General features: G+C 48.5%; 1 protein-coding gene across 1 annotated transcript in view; it reads right to left on the reverse strand.

The window, feature by feature from the left end:
* Positions 1-2,142: 2,142 nt before the first annotated feature.
* Positions 2,143-18,773, reverse strand: part of LOC104617892 (chromosome unknown open reading frame, human C9orf171) — a 25,594-nt gene continuing 8,963 nt past the window's right edge. The window contains exons 4-7 of the mRNA XM_010283329.1: positions 13,484-13,586; positions 11,993-11,998; positions 11,789-11,884; positions 2,143-2,211 (exon numbers count right to left, since the gene is read on the reverse strand). Coding sequence (XP_010281631.1) covers positions 2,143-2,211; positions 11,789-11,884; positions 11,993-11,998; positions 13,484-13,586 — 274 coding nt within the window. The remainder of the gene's footprint in view (positions 2,212-11,788; positions 11,885-11,992; positions 11,999-13,483; positions 13,587-18,773) is intronic.

The following is an 18,773-nucleotide window of genomic DNA, read 5'->3' on the forward strand; positions in this document are numbered from 1 at the left end:
CCGTGGGGACGAGTCCGAGGTGGCAACTCGGGTGGGGGCGATGCCGCGGGGCGTGGGTGCCCATGCGCTAAGACTTGGGCTGTTTGGGGCACGACTCTGCCCAGGATTTTGTGGCGCAGTGGGGTAGGTCTGTCAGCTATAAGCCTCACGGAGCGGTGTCTCCTCCTGAATGCACTTTGTTTGACTTGGCTGTTGCTTTTTTGGGTTTCTGGTCTCTTCGGTGGCTTCTCGGGCCCTGTCCCGAACCAGGAGGTCTGCGTGGGCTTGGTTCACACCATGTCTGTTTGCCAGCCCTTCGCCAGCCACGCAGGACTCTCTGGAGACGCTTCCTGCCCTCTGCACACCCCGGGGACCTGAGCACTTGCTGGAGGCAGGCACAGGTGCTATGGCTGGACCGAGAGCTGGACCTGGTTCCCACCAGGCAGCAGGACAAACCTTGTGCTTGGGATTCTCACACACTCGTAAATAGTGTCATTTTTTTAGCAAGACAAGTCATTTAAGGCCCAGCTTTTTCCCTCCCTGGGGAGGTGGGAAAGGTCTCCAGTTATAATCCACCTCTGCCAGCATGGCAAACCCTACTGTTATGCTCCTAGTTATTTTAGATGGGTTTTGTTTAGAGACCTGTACTAAAAAGAGGGAACCAGGGTTTCCCCCGAGTGGAGCCGGTGATTTCTTTCCTCCCTCAGCTCAGGTGTGGGCAGGGTGGAGTTTGCTACAGCTGCTTCCTTATATAAAGGGCAGGTTGAGGCACAAACTGCCCCTAAGGAGGGGCTGTGGGAAATGCCAGAGCAGCTGCTGTGGAGCCTTTCCTGCCCAGGGAGAGGTAAGGAAAGCTGCCCCTGCAGTTTGCTTCATTTGTTTTTTCTGTGTCTCAAACAGCACAGTTTAATATTATGAAGGATTCGTCTCTTTTAAAAGTTTGTCTGGAAATCTGGTGAGGGCTGCACCTTGGGCTTGGCACGGTGTCTTTGTGTCTCTTGGCTGCTGGTGGGTCTATGTAGGAGGGCTGGGCTAGCCCCAGTGCTGAGATGTGTGGGGCAAGGTCATGCTGGGCACATGCAGCCCCTCTGCAGTGCTTGTTACTGGCCTGTTCCCGAGCTGGGGAAGCAGTTGGGGCTGCCCGGGATGGCAGATCTCACTCCCTTGGACCATGGCCCTGAGGAGCCCAGGCCACCCTGGGGTGAACACACCTGAGCTCTCTGAGTGCCACCGGGGTTATGAATATGAAAACTGAAAGCTAACATTAGACTTAAATGTTTTCTGGTACAATCTAACAGTAGATGTGAGAAGCAGACTATGTAGGAGTAATTAATTATTCCTCTGGCAATCTTGGAGCTGCACAGTTAAAGTAATCACAGTTATTACCAAGTGGTATTTTCTTAAGGTGAAATGCCCTCTTGGGAGGAGATGGATTGTAAATGTGTTGGTACCTGTCTGCTGGTGACCAGGCTGGGGTTTGGGTGCTGGGATGTTGAGTTGGTGCTGGTGGGGTTTGAGTTTATTCAGCAACTGCTCAGAGAGGCTCAGCCCTGAGGGACATCAGGCACCAGCAGCTATTTGAGGGGAAGCGTGGGACTGGCTGGGGCCATCTTTGAGTGAAAGCATCGCTCTGCGGTGAGGCCTCGGTTTGGCAGAGTGCTTAAAGCAGGTGTTTGGATGCCTCCACACAGGCGAGGGGCTTTGCTGAAGCAGGCAGTGATGGGAAGCTTATTGGCAATGAAATGAGAAAGATTGATGGATTATGAGATATTATAGACTTTATGTCGACAGATATGGTTGCATTTAATATATTTGTTCAGAAGAGGCAGTGAAGGGACTGTCCTGCTTTCCCTGTGGGGCTGTGCCGGTGCAAACACTGCCCTGTTACTGGTGTAAGTGGTGTTACTTTGAGTATGATAAGGATTGCGTGATCAGACTTAAGGTATTGTGCATCTGATATGAAGCAATGAATAGGCTGAGACAAAATCAGTCCTCTCGTATTTATGATTTATTTGGCTATATCTGCATTAGCACAACTTTTTAAAACCAGAAAGGAAGCCTATTGTCTATGGTTGTCGTGGGTCTAAGGGCTGTGGAGCCCAGCACAGTGGTCCTCGCTGCGTGGATGCTCTGGGGAAGGGGACCACGTCTCGCAGGTGCTTCTCAATGGGAGGCACTGAACGCCTTTTTACGAGCGTCATGGTCTGGAAAAGTACTGAGATGAGGCCCAACCTATAACGAAAGGAGCAGATAGAGGATTGGTTACAGCAAGCAGCTGGCCAAAGAAAATAGGTTGTAGCACAAACAGGGAAGAGACTGCAGATTGGCACAAGGGTTTTTGCCTGTTTGGGAAACGTTGCTCCAGATGAAGATAAAGACTTAACCTGTTTAAAATGAGGACTAGTTTTCTGATTGACTTCAGGAGATTCTTATTCTGCTCCAGTAACAAGATCCTGTAGTCTTACGATGGTGTTGGTTGTCTGACAGTTTCAAGTGCTGGCATGCCTTAAGATGGACCCTGAAATAAATAGGACTTATTTTCCACAGCACAAGACTTGCTTGTGTGCTCACTGAGGGGGGCAGGATGGGCTCAGAGCTCCCAGGAAAGCCATCACTGGGGTTGGGGACTCGTGCATGCCCTGCTCAACAAACATACAGCAGTCTCTCCCCAGGAATTACCTCTGAGGTGGAGAGGGGGTGAACAAATGCCCATGGCAAACAAACAAAGGGGAAGTTATCTGGGGGAGAAAGGTCCCAGGGCCCTTTGGGGTGAGTGGTGGGTTTACACACAGCTGCACGTGGCAAACCTATACAGTAGATGCAGAGTTACTGAGATGTGTGCGTGTCTTCATGTACAGAGTGGATTTACCATGGGGGTTGTGGGCTTTACCTGCCCCAACACAATTCCTTGTGCCACATATCTGCCTTGTCTGGATGTGCAGAGCTGCCTCCTGCTTCCCCCACCCTGCTCAGGCTGGCTGGATGTCAGGTTTTGCATATGTAAAAATACACAGCAGTCTTTGCCCTGGAAAGCTTGCTAGTGATCTCATTAATCAAGACAAACAAAGCGTATTTAGCTATTCCCCCTCTCTGGAGGAAAGGCGTTCAGGTCCTTAAATATGCATGTCAGTGCTGAACTTCAGACGGTTGTTTCTGGATGTTTTCACTTTCTCATGAGTAGCAGCAGTGATGTAACCCCTCTCCAGGAGGGAAAGACGGGGAAGGCGGAACCAAGGGCTGCTAAAGCTGGTGGGCAGCCCCTGGGAGCTGGCAGGGACCATCCCCAGCTGGGCCAACTCCAACCTTCCATTAAGGACGCAGGAGTTTTTCCCTCAGAGCTGGAATTGTTGGAAAAAGCCAGTGCCTGCAGGTAAGGACAGCTGAGCTGCTTCTCTCAAATGTACCTCTGCCTTCCCCATCATGCTCCTGGCCCACCAGCACTTGGAATTGGGCAGGGAGAAATTTCTGCCTGGGATCGGGTTGAAGCCACAGGGGAGGAAAGAGCAGTTTATTCACTTCAGTCTTGGTACAGAGCTCTCAGGTGAGAAATGTCACACTGAGCCACAGCTGGCAGTAATTAAAATTAGCAGAGCCCTTGACAAAGTTGAGGGATGCCAGCTTCTGTCCTCAGCATGAGTAAGTGGGAAGCACCAGGTGTAGGACAGGGGACAAGTGCTATTTTAAAAAATGAGAAACCCTCTCATAATAAGGGACAGTGGAGAAGTATGGATTAGTCCCAAGCCAGTAATTAGAGTCAAGATAAGGGTGTCCTTAGGTCAAAGGTCTTGTGATGACAGAGACTGGTGTTGAGAAGTCAATGCCAGTGATGAATCCTCATCTCTGATTCTTCTAATTCATATTTTAAATGATGAACCCAAAGGTACTTCCTCTAGAGACAGCTGATGATCTTTAACATTACTCTGATGTGGTTACGGGCTGTTATGCCAGGATTTTGTCCGAATCATGGATTTGGAGCACTGGCTGTAGCAGGACAAGAATGTAGTTTGTAGGCAGAAGCTTGGTGGTTGTCCTTGAAGGATGATGGAGCTGCAGTGGTTTTCAGCTGCTGATTAGAAGCAATATTTTGTTATTGACAAGTTAAAACCTTCAGGACACTTGCGGCTGGGATCTTGTAATGTCAGCACTTGCTTCAAAGAATTAGAGGGGCAATAAAAAACCTTTATCACTCCTAAAACTTAAATACATATTTGGGGGTTATTTTCATTTGGGTTTCTCAGTTATGATAATGCTTTAAATCAGAGGACTGTAAATGATCACTTGTCAAGCATTAATACAACCACATGCATGCTAGAAGCAGGTCTGTTAACAGAGGGCTAAGAAATTGTGCGTGAGATACGGGAAGGCGAAGCTGGTACAGAGAAGGCAGAGCTGAGCTGGTAGAGACTGGCAGAGCTCCTCAGACGGCAGCAGAGCAGGTACCCCAGAGACCAGGGTTCTGTGGGTGGTGTTGGGCTTGTTGACATTGAGGCGGGTGCTGGGGTGTGTGTGCCGTAACCACCAGGCACTGTCAGCACCTTTGGGTGGTCAGTAAAGTTAGCTTTTGGGGGCAGAGGTAAATGAGAGTCACCTTGCGAGGGGGGAAATTTTTAATTGATGTGGCTGGATTAAATGGTTTGTGGGAGGTGTTGAGAATGAACCCATGAAAAGGGCTGAAGCAAGTGATAAGCAGCACCAGGGTCTCCTGCCCTGGAAGGATCCATGCTTGGAGATGCGGCGCTACCCGCTCCTCTCCCGGCACCCGGCTGGCTCTGCCCGCCCGCGCAAAGGCAGCTTCCCAGCCATGTGCGATTTTTCACTTGAGCAATGAAGTCGCCCCTAGACTCAGCCTAGTTTTTCCATCATCCATTTGATAGAATCCTTTCAGCGGGCGACAAAACACTTTCTTGAGCTCTCTTTAGACAAACCCAATCTCTATTCCTTTTTCAAAACCTCCCTCATCTACAGGAGTCCAACAAACCTGGGCCTTTTAAGACCTCTCCTCTTTGTTTTTTTTCCCCTTCCCAAACAACACAAAACAGTGTCACATCTGTAGGTTTTTTTGTGGAGGGGGGGAAGGAGGGAATATAATACACAGTATGGAGAGGGGTACGGTACACATTCTGACGCACGCCACGCCGAGCATCCCCGTACAGACAAAAACCGCGCGCGCGCATCGAGATGCAAATGATTTCCGTGCAGCTATCACTTGTAAAGCTTGACAGAAAATAATGAGAAACACTAAATCTTTTATAAGGTCAACACTCAAGCAGCTGTCAAACAAGAAAAGAATTTAGCGAAAGATCCGCAAAAACTTCCATTGCCTCATTAAATCCAACAGGGCCGGGGCCCGGCGTGGTGAGGAGGCACCGGGGCGCCTCCGTTTTGTGTCAGTAATTTGCGGCGGAGGAAGAGGGAAGACGAAACAGCCAACGCCGAAGGGGCCTTGGGGGAGGCTGGGGAATCGTTAGTGCGCCAGGAGCGGCCTCGGCTCCTAATTGGAAGCATTGGGCATTATCAACGGAGGATTTGCCTCGGCTCCCTGACAGCTCTCTAGGCCTGGAATGATAGCCCACTTGTCAGTGTAAAAGACCATTAAAAACAAACCATTTTGATTTAATTGGAGGCGGTGCGCTGGGGGCCCAGGTGAGGCGCCTCATCAGCCGATGTTGGCTGCTGATGCCTTTTTCCCCCTGTATTGATGGCTTTTTTTTTCTCCCCTCCCTTTCAAAAACTGTCTAGGAAAGAGAAAGAGGTGCTGAAAGATCCTTCACAGCTGCATTGAGAGCCGCTTTCAATAGGGTTGTCAACAAATGCTGTGACAAGTTAGAGAGAGGCAGGTATTTTTAAAACAGACGTTATTCTGTCCAAGATGAGCTGCGCTCGGAGGTGTGTGTTGGATTATTAGGGTTACAAATACCGTGGCTTTTCCTGGCAGTAGCGTGCTTAACCGGTTTAACGAATGACGTTGATTTTTTTTTTTTTCTCCCACCTTTCCAATTCCAAGAATGTAGGGAACTGCAGGACAAGGGGGTCTGGACTAGGACAAGGGAGTCTGGACTAAATGGTCCTTATTTGCTTCCAACCCAGGAAGGTTTCTAAAAGTGCTCAGCAATTTTTGGCTGCTGTATTTAATGCCCCATGGAGAATTGGGATTTTTTTTTTTTTTTTGCTTGCTGAAAATAAAGGCCACAGATGTTTGCTGGAGTTCACTGGTCACTTGGTCTGGGCAATAGTGTGAGTAAAGTAGAGTTAACCCACTGGAGCTGTAACCCAGTGTGTGGCCCCCTTGGCAGATGTCCTGGGGTCAGACCAGAGCTGGCAGCTTTCACACTGACCTCATGTGTTTCTGAGATTTGAATCCTGACCCTTTTCATGCCAGGCAGGAGTTTAACTCCAAATTCAGTTGTCTGTTGGTGAACAGGATCTCTGCAGAAGGCAGAAGAGGTCTGTGAATGAAACCCTCAGTCCATTTAAAAAGCACTTTTACGGATTTGTGTATGAAACAGTAGGTAGCACTGACAGCAATGGTAGGTGCTCACCTGTAGCCCAACACAGTGTGTTTGGTTTTACTCTACTCCAAGCTGGGAGGCTGCAAGCACCCCAAATTTGTTCCTTTGTGAGTGAATATCTCCGTAACAGGAATGGGCATTGGTTGCCGAGAGTTGCTTGTGCTGCCTTTGGACACCAGGGCTTGGATGCAGGTGGAGATGGTCCAGGCTGTAAGGATGTGCAGGGAGGGGTGGTGGTTTCATGGGTCGATCAGGAGATGTTGGAGAGCATTGAAAATAGTGGAGGAACGATGGGTTACCTGAGGGAGATGTGAGGAAGGCATGAGCATGGCGGAGGGCAGCATTAGGGTGTGACGGAGAGGCTGAGTGTCCAGGATGTGTGCAGAGGGACACTGGGAAAGGCTGGATCATGGAAGTGCTTTGCTGCAGTTTGAGTAATTGCATTGCTGGAAGTTTCAGCTGTCGTGCAAAACAAGAAAACCTTTTATATATAAAAAATATAGTGCTGGTGACGGGGGCCGGGAGCCTGCATTTAGTCACAGAAGGGCTGCGGTGTGGGAGGTGACACCCCTGCTGTGGTCCCAGTGGTGATGTGCAGCGATCGTGCTCAGCGCAGCTGGGTCTCTGCTGACTGTTTGGAACCCTGCAGGATGCTGTATTTTCTTTTTGCATTGCGCCTGTTGTAGGCAGGTCAGCACTGAAGGCCAGTGGTGTTGCTTTGGATTGTCACTGTGGGGCTGGGACTCACCAATTCATGTCACTTGGGCCACTGAACAGCCATCAGGTGGCACTGATTTTTATTTTTTTAAATTTTTTGGTCAGCCAAAATCCCAGCTGAAGGGAGGTTTGATCTGGTAGCATGGTGACAGACAGCTCTTGAACTCATTGCTTTATTCTTTAAGCACTATCTAGGGCCCAGAAGTTTTGTAATGCTCCAACTCCATGAAGTTTTGCTCTTCTCACACCTGGGAGGATAAATGCCGTATCTGAAAAGCCAGCCCACCGTGCACTGTGTGTATCAAGCCTAGGTTATTTGAGCAGAGTCTATGGCTTTTCTGACAAGACAACAGTTGCAAGATCACATGAGCTGTGCTTGTCAGTTCAGCTCTTTAGACAAAAATAGAGGTAAGGCATTAAAAAAAAATGTGGAACATTTTTGTGTGTATGTGTTAAACCTCAACTGTTAATTCTGATGAAGGATCAGGCTGTGAGCAGATATCGGATCCCTGGTGCGAATCAAATTCTGGAGCCCAGAATTTTCCTGCAAAGTTTATACAGTGGGGATTCCTCTAATTACTTTCAGTGGAAATTTACCTGACAGAGCTTTCCCAGGTAACGCAAGGCAGACGCGGGAGAGCCGCTCAGCCGTTGACAGAGCCTTTGATTTTGTGCCAGGTTGCAAATTAAGTCTTTTGCCAAGGTACCCGAACACTTGCTCGTCAATTGCTTATCGCTTATTCATATCGCTCATCGAGCGCAGCTCGTTTCATCTGCCGGGGAAGGCAGCACATGTTGACAAAAGTGTTGTCCAAAGTTGCTGCATTTTCTTTCCTCTCCCTGTCTGGTCAAGTAAACAAGACTATTCTCCCTAGAAAACCACCTTCAATGTCGGTGCGAGTTGGAATTCTCTAATGAGCAAAGGAAAAACCCTGGTGAATGGCAGTGACACGTGGTGCATGCAGCTCTTTTGACACATGGGTTAATTCTGTCCTACATCACTGCTGTGTGAGGTGTCGCTGCCAAAATCCTTCCGGATTGACTTGGCAGGGCCCTGGAAATCTATTGCAGAGTGGCCAGTGTTGACTTACTGGTTTGGGTTGTGACTATCAAATATTCAGATGGAGGTAGCTGGAGCCTCGCCCTGGGCTGGTGCAGGCAGGGCCGTGGGGATGCTGTATTTCGGCAGCAACATCCTTTCTAGAGTTTGGTTGACACATAGGATGCTATTCTGCCTGGGCCAGCACCACGCTAGCGATGAGTGACAGACGGATGGGACACAACCCATGAACATGGTGGGCAGGAGTGTGTATGTCCATGCTAGGTGCCTGAGGTACAGTCCCCAGGGAATGCAGTCCTGCATCTACAAAAATGAAGTCTTGGTGCACAGTCCTAGCCATGTTGTCAAAACCTGAGCCCAGGAGTCATGTCACTGCAGCTAGAGCAAGGCAGAGGCAGTTGAGGCAGGTGATTGAGGAAGAGGAGGGCAGTAGAAACATCTTGCTGAGGTGACTAAGGAGTTAACTTCTGTTTGGTTTTGTAAAAAAAAAAAAACCAAACCCACAACCAAAACTAACCAACCAAACAAAAAAAAACCCAGACCAAACAAAGCTCTGTGACCTGTTTGTCTCAGTGAGCTGGAGGGCCCAGGAGACCACATGCCAGGTTGGTCCTCCAGAGCGAGAAGCGCAGCAGGAGTGATCACCTGGTGTGGGAGAGCCTGTAAATCACCCAGTTAGCTTAATAGCATGGGCCATTATTCTAAAGCAGTGGGGCTGAAACCTAAATCCAAATGAAAATATGGTCAATTTGTCTATACTTTACTGACTGAATGACTATGTAATGTCATGCAGCCCTGGCAATGCAGGGAGCAAGCAGAGGCAATTAGTGGGGAGGGCAAAGCTCCTTTGTTTTCTTCTCTTCCACTTCCTCCGCAAGCTCTAGCACGGTGCCGGAAGATGGTCTTGTGGGGACTAAATGGAAAGTCCAGTATAAGAGCCAGTCGTGGCATTCACACCCAGTTTCTGAAGCTTTCTGTAAGGGATCGGGACAGGAATAGAAAAATCCTCCTTGTTGATTTTTATGGGTCTAAAGCAACAAAACCTCATCTTCTGGCTGTCCTCTGCTTTGGGTTACAACCAGCTTGGTAGCTGGGTGCTCTGCATTGCTCCCCCCAGGCCCAGCGCAGGCCAGACTGAAAGGCATCGTGCCGAATGACGGGGGTGACAAGAAGGATGAGTGGCTTGAGGACATGTGTCACATCCCTGCATCTTGCACCAGCCTCAGGTCACATGGAAAAATAGTCCAAAGTGGGGCTGTGGTCAGAGCAATTGAGTCTCTGAATATTCTTGCCCACAGTCCGGAGTTGTTCCCAGGTCATGAGCATCTTCTGTAATGGCCAGAACAAGACAATGTCACTGGAGGCTGGCAGGAAAAAATATGCAGATGGGAGTCTAACAAGCTTCTGTAAAGTAGTATTTTTGTGGTTGCTTATCATACTGCTTTTTGCATGGTAGGATGAGGGTATTGCATGGATTAAATGCCTACAGTGGTCAGTGCTAATGGCTGGCCTCCCCAGGCCATTGAGTCTTAAAAAAGCTGTAAAGTAGTTATCCACCATCTTGGAAGAGCCTGAGAAAGGTTTAATGAGGATAGAAATACAGCAAGAACAAGCTCCCTCACCTCTTTGGAGCACTGCTCTGTATTGTCACCCTTCTAAAGGAGGGATTGATGGAGTGACTCCTGGAGTCCCTGGGAGTTGAAGGCTTAGGCCAGTTTGTCTTTCAAGATGGTTCCACCATCACCTATGTAGAATCCAACTTTACAGAGATAGTTAAGGCACAGTTTGTAGGCTACCAAGTGGTAGCCAAGTTGGGAACCACCAGCTTTCTCTGGGTTGTTACTGTTTTTAACTGGGTAGATGTTTATGGATGTTCAAGAGAACTTATTTTTCCGTGAAGGAAACCATGCACTGAAACTCAACTGAGCAATGAATTTCCTGATCCGAGTTCTGACATGGGCTGTGCCTGTTAGATCTGGAGCTGGGGAAAGGCAAACCTTCCAGGTTAAAGTCATGAGAAAGGTGGAGTACAGAAAATCTGCAGAGGCTCTGCAGAATGAGCTGTCCCTCTTCCCCTGGATACTGCTCCTGGGAAGGAAGAGGAGAGGAAGGAGAAAGGCAGAAGAAAAGACTCAGAGGTTTGAGAGCTGTGGCTGGGGAGGAACCCAACCACAGTCATGGATGGAACAAAAGAGAAAGCATGAAGAAAAACAGAGGCTGAAAAATGAATAGTGATGGAAAGGTCTGGGGTGAGAGGAGCTTTAAAGAGGAAGCTTGCCCCAGTATCTCGTGTGACTTACACAATCTGTTTAACAGCGATCGGTCATGTTCTTTCCCTGACACTAGCCGCAGCAGCAGCTCTGTGCTGACAGGCAGCGGGGATAAATGATTACTGACATATGCTAATCGGACAGTCTTAGACAAGACATAAGAGGAATACATCAAGGTGGTGCAAAACACATTTCTTGGTTGAAACTCTCCACCTTGTGCAAGTAAATTAGCTTCAGGAAGTCACAAGGCTTCTTCATTGTTTTAAACTGCAGTTAAAAATCAACAGCATAGCAAAAAAAAAAATAACCCTATCAGAACAAGGGCCAGGGTGGAGGGCTGAGAGGCTCTTTGCAGTGGTATCTATCAATGCCAAATATGATTTTGGCTGTGTAAACTCCCTGCAGGGTTTCAGTGCTTTCAGACTTTCTGGTGTCTCCTTTTCATTCCCCTTGCCCAGCTCTTTTCCCTTCCTTCCTAAAATGACCTCTAGCTCTTCACTTGAAGTTTCCCTGTAATTTACACCATAAACAAAGGTAACAGAATTCAAAGCAGCACCCCAGAGCACAGAAGGATGTGCAGATGAATTCAGGGAGATGTTGAGATCCCATTGCTAGAACAAGAAATCTTCACCTTGGCTCTTATTTGGATCAATTAAAGGAAGTGTCACGCACATCTGTAACCTGGCTAGACCCTTTGCTCAGTCTCAGGGTGAATATTGTCAATCAGGTAGTTTAGAGAGGTATCAAGAGTGCAGGCTTTCTGGAAAGCTCTAATTCTTGGGGTGAAAATGTTTCTTGAAACATCTGGTGTGGCTTGAATAAGTTATGGTGAGACCTGATAAAATGGCAGGCTACCAAAATACAAGTTTGACTGTCCTGCTTGTGTCGGGCAGTTGTGGGAATACCAGCAGAGAACAAAGTCCACCCCAGTACTAACAGGAAGATGTAAAAAGATGCTTCCCATCTCGGGAAGCTCATGAAAGTGCATGCAAGTCAGAAAATAAGTCATTAAGCCCTTACCCGGGCAACTGCTGTCTCTCTTCCAGGGCTTATGGCTGCAAAAAATATTCCATCCTGAAGTCCAAAAGGGACTGATGTTTGAACACATCCAGTGCAGGACCATTTTAGGGTCTGGGTCTTGGGGAGCTCTGAGGTAAGAGCCTTGTGTCTACCTTCATTCTATGCTAATGGTGCTATCAGCACATGTGGGGAAGGCTAGAAGGTGTCCCTGAGTTCAACCAAATGCTCCATACCTTCTCCAAGTGGGGCAGGTGCCAGAAGGACTCCTCTTTTGCAGGTAGTGGGTTCTTTCGCAGAAGTGTGGTGCGAGTTTCACGCATTTTGTCCTTCTGCAACCAAAGGTAAACAAGGATGGGCTGAAACGGCTGCACAGCTATATACATCAGGTTGATGTTGTGCCATGTAATGATGCTGGGATGAACAAGACTAAAAGTCACTTTGGACTGATGATCACAAGTGTCTGATTTGGGTAGTTCATGTCCATGCAGCTAATACTGATATCTAAAACATACTGATGAGAAAAACAAGAGTAGCTGCCAGCTCTGAGCATCTGCTTTATATGACATCCCAGCAAGATGACCGCTGCCTGCGGGAAGCCCTGTGCTCTGAGCTAGAGCAATGGCTCATCACTAGCTGGGAAAGTCGCTTCCTCCACCCCCACCATGGGGGGGTTTCCTGGCTGGCTGGTGTGTGTTGCTCACCTGATTAACTGCAGCTTGCAGTGCTTGATAGTCCCGGCACAAACCAGTGCAGCTACCTGGTGAATGTGTTGGGTGCTGCGTGAAACCCTGGGGAATCTGTCTGCTCTGTGGTCTAGGATGTAGGCTTGTGTCGCTTAACTCAGTAATTGGTAGCTGCAGGCTTTGGGAACTTGATGGAGGGAACTTGGTGATTAAAAACATCAGCCATTAACAGATAAGGTAGGGGTGCACTTTCCAACAGCCTAGGCTTGTGTATTCATAAAGTAGCTGCTAATTAAGAATACTGTATTCTTGTACTTCACCTATAAAGCATAGTTTGTGATGGCAGTAAGCCCATTGAAATTGGTCATTACCATATTAGCTCGACTCTTCTTTGAGCCATTAACTAATAAAACAGTCATTGGCTGCTTTTAAGTGTTATTACAATATTGGTGTGTTTAACAGCACAGCGTCGCACTCTAACAACTGCTGTGGGTGCTGGCATCAACTGCACTGAGCCAGGACCAGGGCTGGTGCTGGTCCTTTGAACATTTGTTGGCGGTTCCATTATTTTGTCCACGGCCACGGGTAACCTGAGCAGAGCTGATGCTGTCCAAAGGACAGTCTGCGGGGCTCCTGGCAGGAGTATGACATAAATACCAAAGATAATTTGAAACTTCATTCTTTGTTACAGCAACGTGTTTTACTATTGTGGCGATGCAAAAAGAACCAGAGCCCCTGTTTGAATTGATACCGGGAGTTTAGCCGGGCAGCCTGTGACTAGAGGCCTGTTGATGCAGACGGACGCTTGACCATAGCTGGAAAGGTGTCTCTGGGACAGCTGTCTAAGCCTTTGAAAGGCCTTGGCCAAAGCACTGCTGCCCTGGAGAGCTTGCCCAGCTCCTGTGTATATCTTCAGATACCAGAATACTTTAAAAAAACCGCCTTCCCTTTTGTCTCCAGAGCACTTCCATGCACGCACGTTGTGATTTGCATATCTGGTGTTCACTCCCACAGCATCAGCCCACAGGACATGCTCTGGCTGAAGGCAGGCCCATCTTGGCTGGGAAGCAGCTCAACTTTGTTAGCCTTCACCAGGCTTCTAGCAGCCAGGGAGGATGATTTCCCAGCTGAGAGCCCTCCCCATGGCTGGGAGAAGTCCATCCATTGTGGGGTAGGACAGTGGGGGGTTATGCCCCGTACCAGTGCTGTGCACAGGAAGGGAAAGCACTGCTGGAGTATTATCACCTTTTTCTTTTCCACTCGCTGGGCTGCTGTCAGGGCTCTCTGCTGCTCCATCCACAGCTCCTTGTATTTGTGTTGGAGAAGGTCAAAAATGGGAGTGCAAGGCCTGGAAAACATTGAAAAGACAACAATATAATCTCCAGGGTTAGTACCCCTCTTTACCTCCCCATGATGATTCATATCTCTGCTCCTGGAAACTCTGACTGGTGAGAACATGAATAAACCCTCACGCTGGGAAAGGCTTTTCCTTCCTCAAGAAGGACTTCAAACCCACATTCATTTGCAGTTAATACACCGCAGGCCGCACACACTTGTGATAAGCCGTAGCAGCACTGTGCTAGGGCATTCCCCAGAGGGGCACAATTCCTACATTTGCACAAGTCTTTCTAGGGCCCATATCACCACCTCTGTTCAAGCCCCGGTGTGCTGGAAGGACCATGGAGCACCACAGACTGTGGCTCAACCTTGGGCCCTGCTTTGGCCCCAGGAGAGCATTTCCCAGCTGGTACCGGATGGTGGGGCAGCGAAGGCACTGAATGGGGCGATGACCAGGAGCGGAGCGCTGGGCTTTTGCGTTGCCAGCCGGGAGCTGAGGAGCAGCTCTGGCTGGGTCCCTCCAGGCTGACACAGCCATGGCAGCTGCCTGGGAAAAACCACTGAGTGCAAAGTGTGTTCTGCTAAAAGAACACTGGTTTTGCTATTAAAATATCACTACCGTGGTATACCAAAAAGCCGCAAACAGATGCCATGGCGGATTGGGTGAGAAGAGTAAGTGCTGTTGTAAGTGCTCTGAAGAGGCATAAAAGCGGACTCGATGCCGACGGTCAGGTGTCTGCTGCAGAAATGGGAGCTGAAATGCTGAGCCCTGGTCCAGTGTCTCAGCTGCACAGACCAGATGTATTTGCCCCTTGAAACAGAGTACTAGGGAGCATCCTGGCCTGGAGGAGACAGCAGCAGAGAGGAGCTGCAGATGACCATGGTTCTAGAAAAATAGTAAAAATAAAAGGCAGTCACTTGTTGGCCAGTGTCACGTTCAGCTGTTCTGAGCTGGCATTAACATGATGAGCTTGTGGCATAGTTGCAGCCTGAAATTGTTGAGCCTTGCTCCTTGCCTTGCAAGTGAGGATACTTTAACTTCATCAGCCACCATGGGAGGCAGAACTGGCAGTGGCAGCAGCAGGGTTCTTGCCTTAAGGACAGCATATCACTTATTGCTGTGGTCCTGCTGCTATTTTCCCCCAGAAGCAAATACTTGAAGGTGATAGAGGCCCTTGACCTCAAGTTTTATTGGTCTTTGACCTTGCACACCTTGCTGGAGAGGGACTTTTCCTGTCTCAGCAGCAACTGGTGACTGTGGAGCCAGCAACCCCAGCTCTGCTCCCACCTGTAACCTGCAGTGCCTTGAGCTGCAGCTCCCATAACAGAAAGGCAGAGCTTTCCCTGCCTGTCTGGAACAACCACAAGACACTGGGGACTTGGGCTCGCTGCTGGGCTGCTTCTGGGCCACCAGCAGGTCATTTTCTGCAGAGAGATCCCATGTGCCACAGAGCGAGCTGGTGCTTTGTGGTTTTTGGCAGGGGTGGGTCCAAAATGGGTAGCAGCCAGCTTTTAGCAGTCTGGAGAACCTTTGACGATCGCGGAGGGCGCCAGTAGCGCGTATGCAAATAGTAACTCTTCTGTTTCTTGTTCCTTCACCCCTGTGGTGACTTTTATTACTTAATTATTGCACACCACATGCTTCAAAACAGCCTAATCTATGGTTGTGTTTTCTAATGATACTAGATGTGCAATCCAGCGATATACATCCCAAGGGGGCATTCATATCAGAGGAGACATCCTTCTGCAGACCTCCTGTTTCATAGATCACATGCTGCAGGGCTTTTCAAGGCTTTGCTTACAAATCAGCTCTGCCGCTCCAGACTGTTATCCGGAGACACCCAGAGCCAAAGGTGACACCAACATTTACCCTTTGTCCCCTCTTCTCTCCCCTCCTTCCCTTCCAGTTTGGCATTTCATACTGATCAGAGCTGGGCAAAATATATTAAAAAGATAACAGATGTGGTAAACCTGTGGTCAGCTGTCTTATTGCCCAGGTGGGTCTCCAATCTTATTGCGTGGTGTAAATTTTGGTGTTCCTGGCACAAGCGCATGGCGAGCCTTGCACATGGGCTTTTTTCCTTGGCCTGTCCCTTTGCTCTCCAAGGCATCCAAGGCAGGAGCTTTCCTGGTGTGCAGGAATAGCAGGGAGGGATGCAGGAAAACACTGAGCCTTTGTGTGTAGTGTTTGATTATTGATTTCTGTGGTAGCCGAATGTGTTTTCACATCTCTATGGAGGTGACTTTTACCATCTCCAGTGGACCAGCCAGTTGGTGACTGATTAGTCCACAGCTGGCTTGTAAGTAAATGCTTGAAAGGACACATTTGGGCTGGTGCTCTTCAGAGATCCTTCCCTGCCGTGTGATTAATCGCATTTAAGTCCTGATCCAGCAAAGTATAGAATCATGCCTGGAATGATACACACATGAGCTGCCTCTTTGAGATCGCTGGGAATGACTTGTGTGCTCAGTTATACACGTAAGCTCTGGTGGCTGTAGGACGTGAGGCTTCCTCTGGTTTTTCCTGCCTCCTTTGAGAGAAATACTGAGAAAGTGGGGAAGAGCAGGGGATATCAGGTAACACACTTCTCTGGCTAAGGTTACCGGAGAAATTTCAGCGAGGTGGCTGCTGCTTTGTAGGTCAAATGCTGATCTGAGTGGAGTGGATGAGGAATTTTGGCCCCAGTATCAGTGCCGCTTGGCAGCGTGACAGTGTTTCTCATTTGCAGCTGGCCTGTGGGAAAATGTCCTCTCGCCTTAGTGTTACTTAAGGACAGGAATGAGTGGCTTGTGTCTTCTGTTTCTTTTTGTCACCCTGCCCAGGTGACACTGAACTGGGAGGATTTTGCTGTTATCTGCGGATGCTGTGGGGAGAGTGGGGGAAGCATCCACTGAAAACGCTTATTGTGGATTAAAATCCATCTCGTTCGGAGTAACTCAGATCTCCTTGTTTTGGCACAGGCACCCTGCCACAGAAAGGGAAGGGAAAGAAGTTCTGATAGGATGTAACAAATTATTTATAATTGTGGAAAAAAATAATCAGCTGCTTCCTTTTATAGTCAAATAGTTGGAGCCACTTCTAAAGCTGACATTTCCTAAATATTTTAAAATTTATCTGTGCACATTTTCAAAACTATTATCCCTGAAACAGTTCCTGTCTCTTTAATAGACTCTCTAATTTACTTTCAAGAGTCAGGCTACAGACCTATTTTCAGCTGAAATGACAAGCGCCTGCTAACTTGGTTATACAATGTGGTTTGCTAGTCTGCCAGAAATCTCCTGGAAAAGAAGCTGCAGCCTCCTAATAGGCTATTTTACTGTGAAAACAATGTTAAAAAGTATAATAAAGTATTAACAATATTAAAATAAAACAGTGTAGGCCTTAAATGAGCTACAAACTAGTTAAATCTACCCTATTCAATATGAGCCTTCAGTGCTTTGCAGCTGATACCTCAGAGCTGGGGTTTATCTAAAATGAAGGCACCAGGGACATGCAAGAGAAATGGTAATTATAATTTGCAAACATTAGACTGACACTTTTTTGTGTATGTGTGTATAAATTCTGACAGCTGTGATTTGTGCCATGCCAAATAGTGCTCCAAAGATCTGGGAAGGGCTCCCTTTCTGGCAGGCCATCCTCAGAGCAGCAGCTCATTAAAACTTTGGAGAAGGAGAAGTTGCCGAAAACAGGAAGGCGTCAGAACCATCTGAGGGACTTTTGGTACATGCTTGTTGAAAGGTGTTTGAGAAGAGAGCCTTGGGTCTGACAAACTGGAATTTTAGTACGCCTCTCCGTTCACAGTGGGGCAAAATAATTGGTCATCAGTGACTACTAATTTGGTTTAGTAGCCAGAGGCGTTTTTTTTCTTCCCGGAAAATCAATGACAGTGCCGAGGTTTGTTCAACGTGATTCAGCTCAAGACGGGTCCTAATTTAGCTCTTGATGCTTCTTGCACTGGAGACAGCTATTTTGTTAAAATGAAATTAAAATCCATCTATAATACTCGGTTCAGGGAGCGGCACCTGTCAATGCCATGCTGCTCTTGAGGTTTCAAGGTTGTCAGTCTCCCCTCAAACTTATTTTCAAAGGTATATATATCAACTGAAAAAAAAAAAGGGTACTTGGCAAAAGTGGATACAAAGGACTTTGCTCAGGAAGGGGGTTTATACCAGCTTAAAAGGTGCAATCAATTTGATTGCTAAGTTGAGGGGTAAAAGGGTAAAAACTTGACTTGATTGCCTTTTTCTTGTATAATCCAAAAGCGTAGGGGGTTGTAAATATTTTAGCGCAAGCTTCAGCCTTGGATTTTCCGGGTAGCTCTCCAGCCAGTGCAGACGGCTCCTGCAGATGACTCTTCCCACCGCCGGTCAGGGCGGGCTCCGGCGGGGAGCGGCGTGAGGGAGCGGAGGACACCTACACCCACACAGGCCTCGGCTGCGCGGCTGTTTGGGCTGTGCTGGGAACGCTGCTCTACTTTCAATGGCAGCTTAGTGGCAGCAGGATCTGGCCCTGCATGGGTGTTTATGCAACAGCTAAAACACAGGATTGAATTTTTCTATGGTTGTGATATGAAAACTGTGTTGCGACACCGCTGCCTATCCTGAAACTTTAATCCTTTCTTGAAAAGTTGATGAGGTTTCAGGGGGGTTTAGTCCTTGCTGGTGTCCTTCCACCCAGGAGGATCTCTTTTGCTGCACAGCCAGGATCTGTCTCTGGGGTCTGCAGCCCCCGGGGGACACAGCTGCAGGGGGTACCACCGTCGTATTCCTTGTGTACTTCATGATGGGAAGGATTCGCCCCGTGGTGGTAGTGCCCATATAGAGATCTTCCCCTGGCTCGCGGCTGGGTCAGCCGAGCAGGCTCTCCCACCAGCTCGGGTCAGTTTCTTACTGGGAACCAGTTTGGTCCCAGCACCGCTGGAGCGTGGGGCTCCTCGGTGCAGCCAGCGGGCGTTATCTTCAGCAGAAGCACAAGCCGGGGGCTGTGATTCTGCTCGGGGCCTTGGGGCACCGCCAACGCGGGCAGCAGTAAGGCATCAACGCGCGGGTCCCCCCGCCCTGCGAGGGGGCTGCTAACAGAGGAAAACTCCGGTTACAGCCCCCGTGTTCTGCTATATTGTCTCCCTTCCTCCCTCATTACCGATGGGCTGGAGCTAGCAATCTATCTACCATTAATTTATCTCTGTGTAGCCCAGCA

This window comes from Phaethon lepturus, unplaced genomic scaffold (assembly GCF_000687285.1).
Source record: "Phaethon lepturus isolate BGI_N335 unplaced genomic scaffold, ASM68728v1 scaffold20933, whole genome shotgun sequence".
NCBI classification, from domain to species: domain Eukaryota; kingdom Metazoa; phylum Chordata; class Aves; order Phaethontiformes; family Phaethontidae; genus Phaethon; species Phaethon lepturus.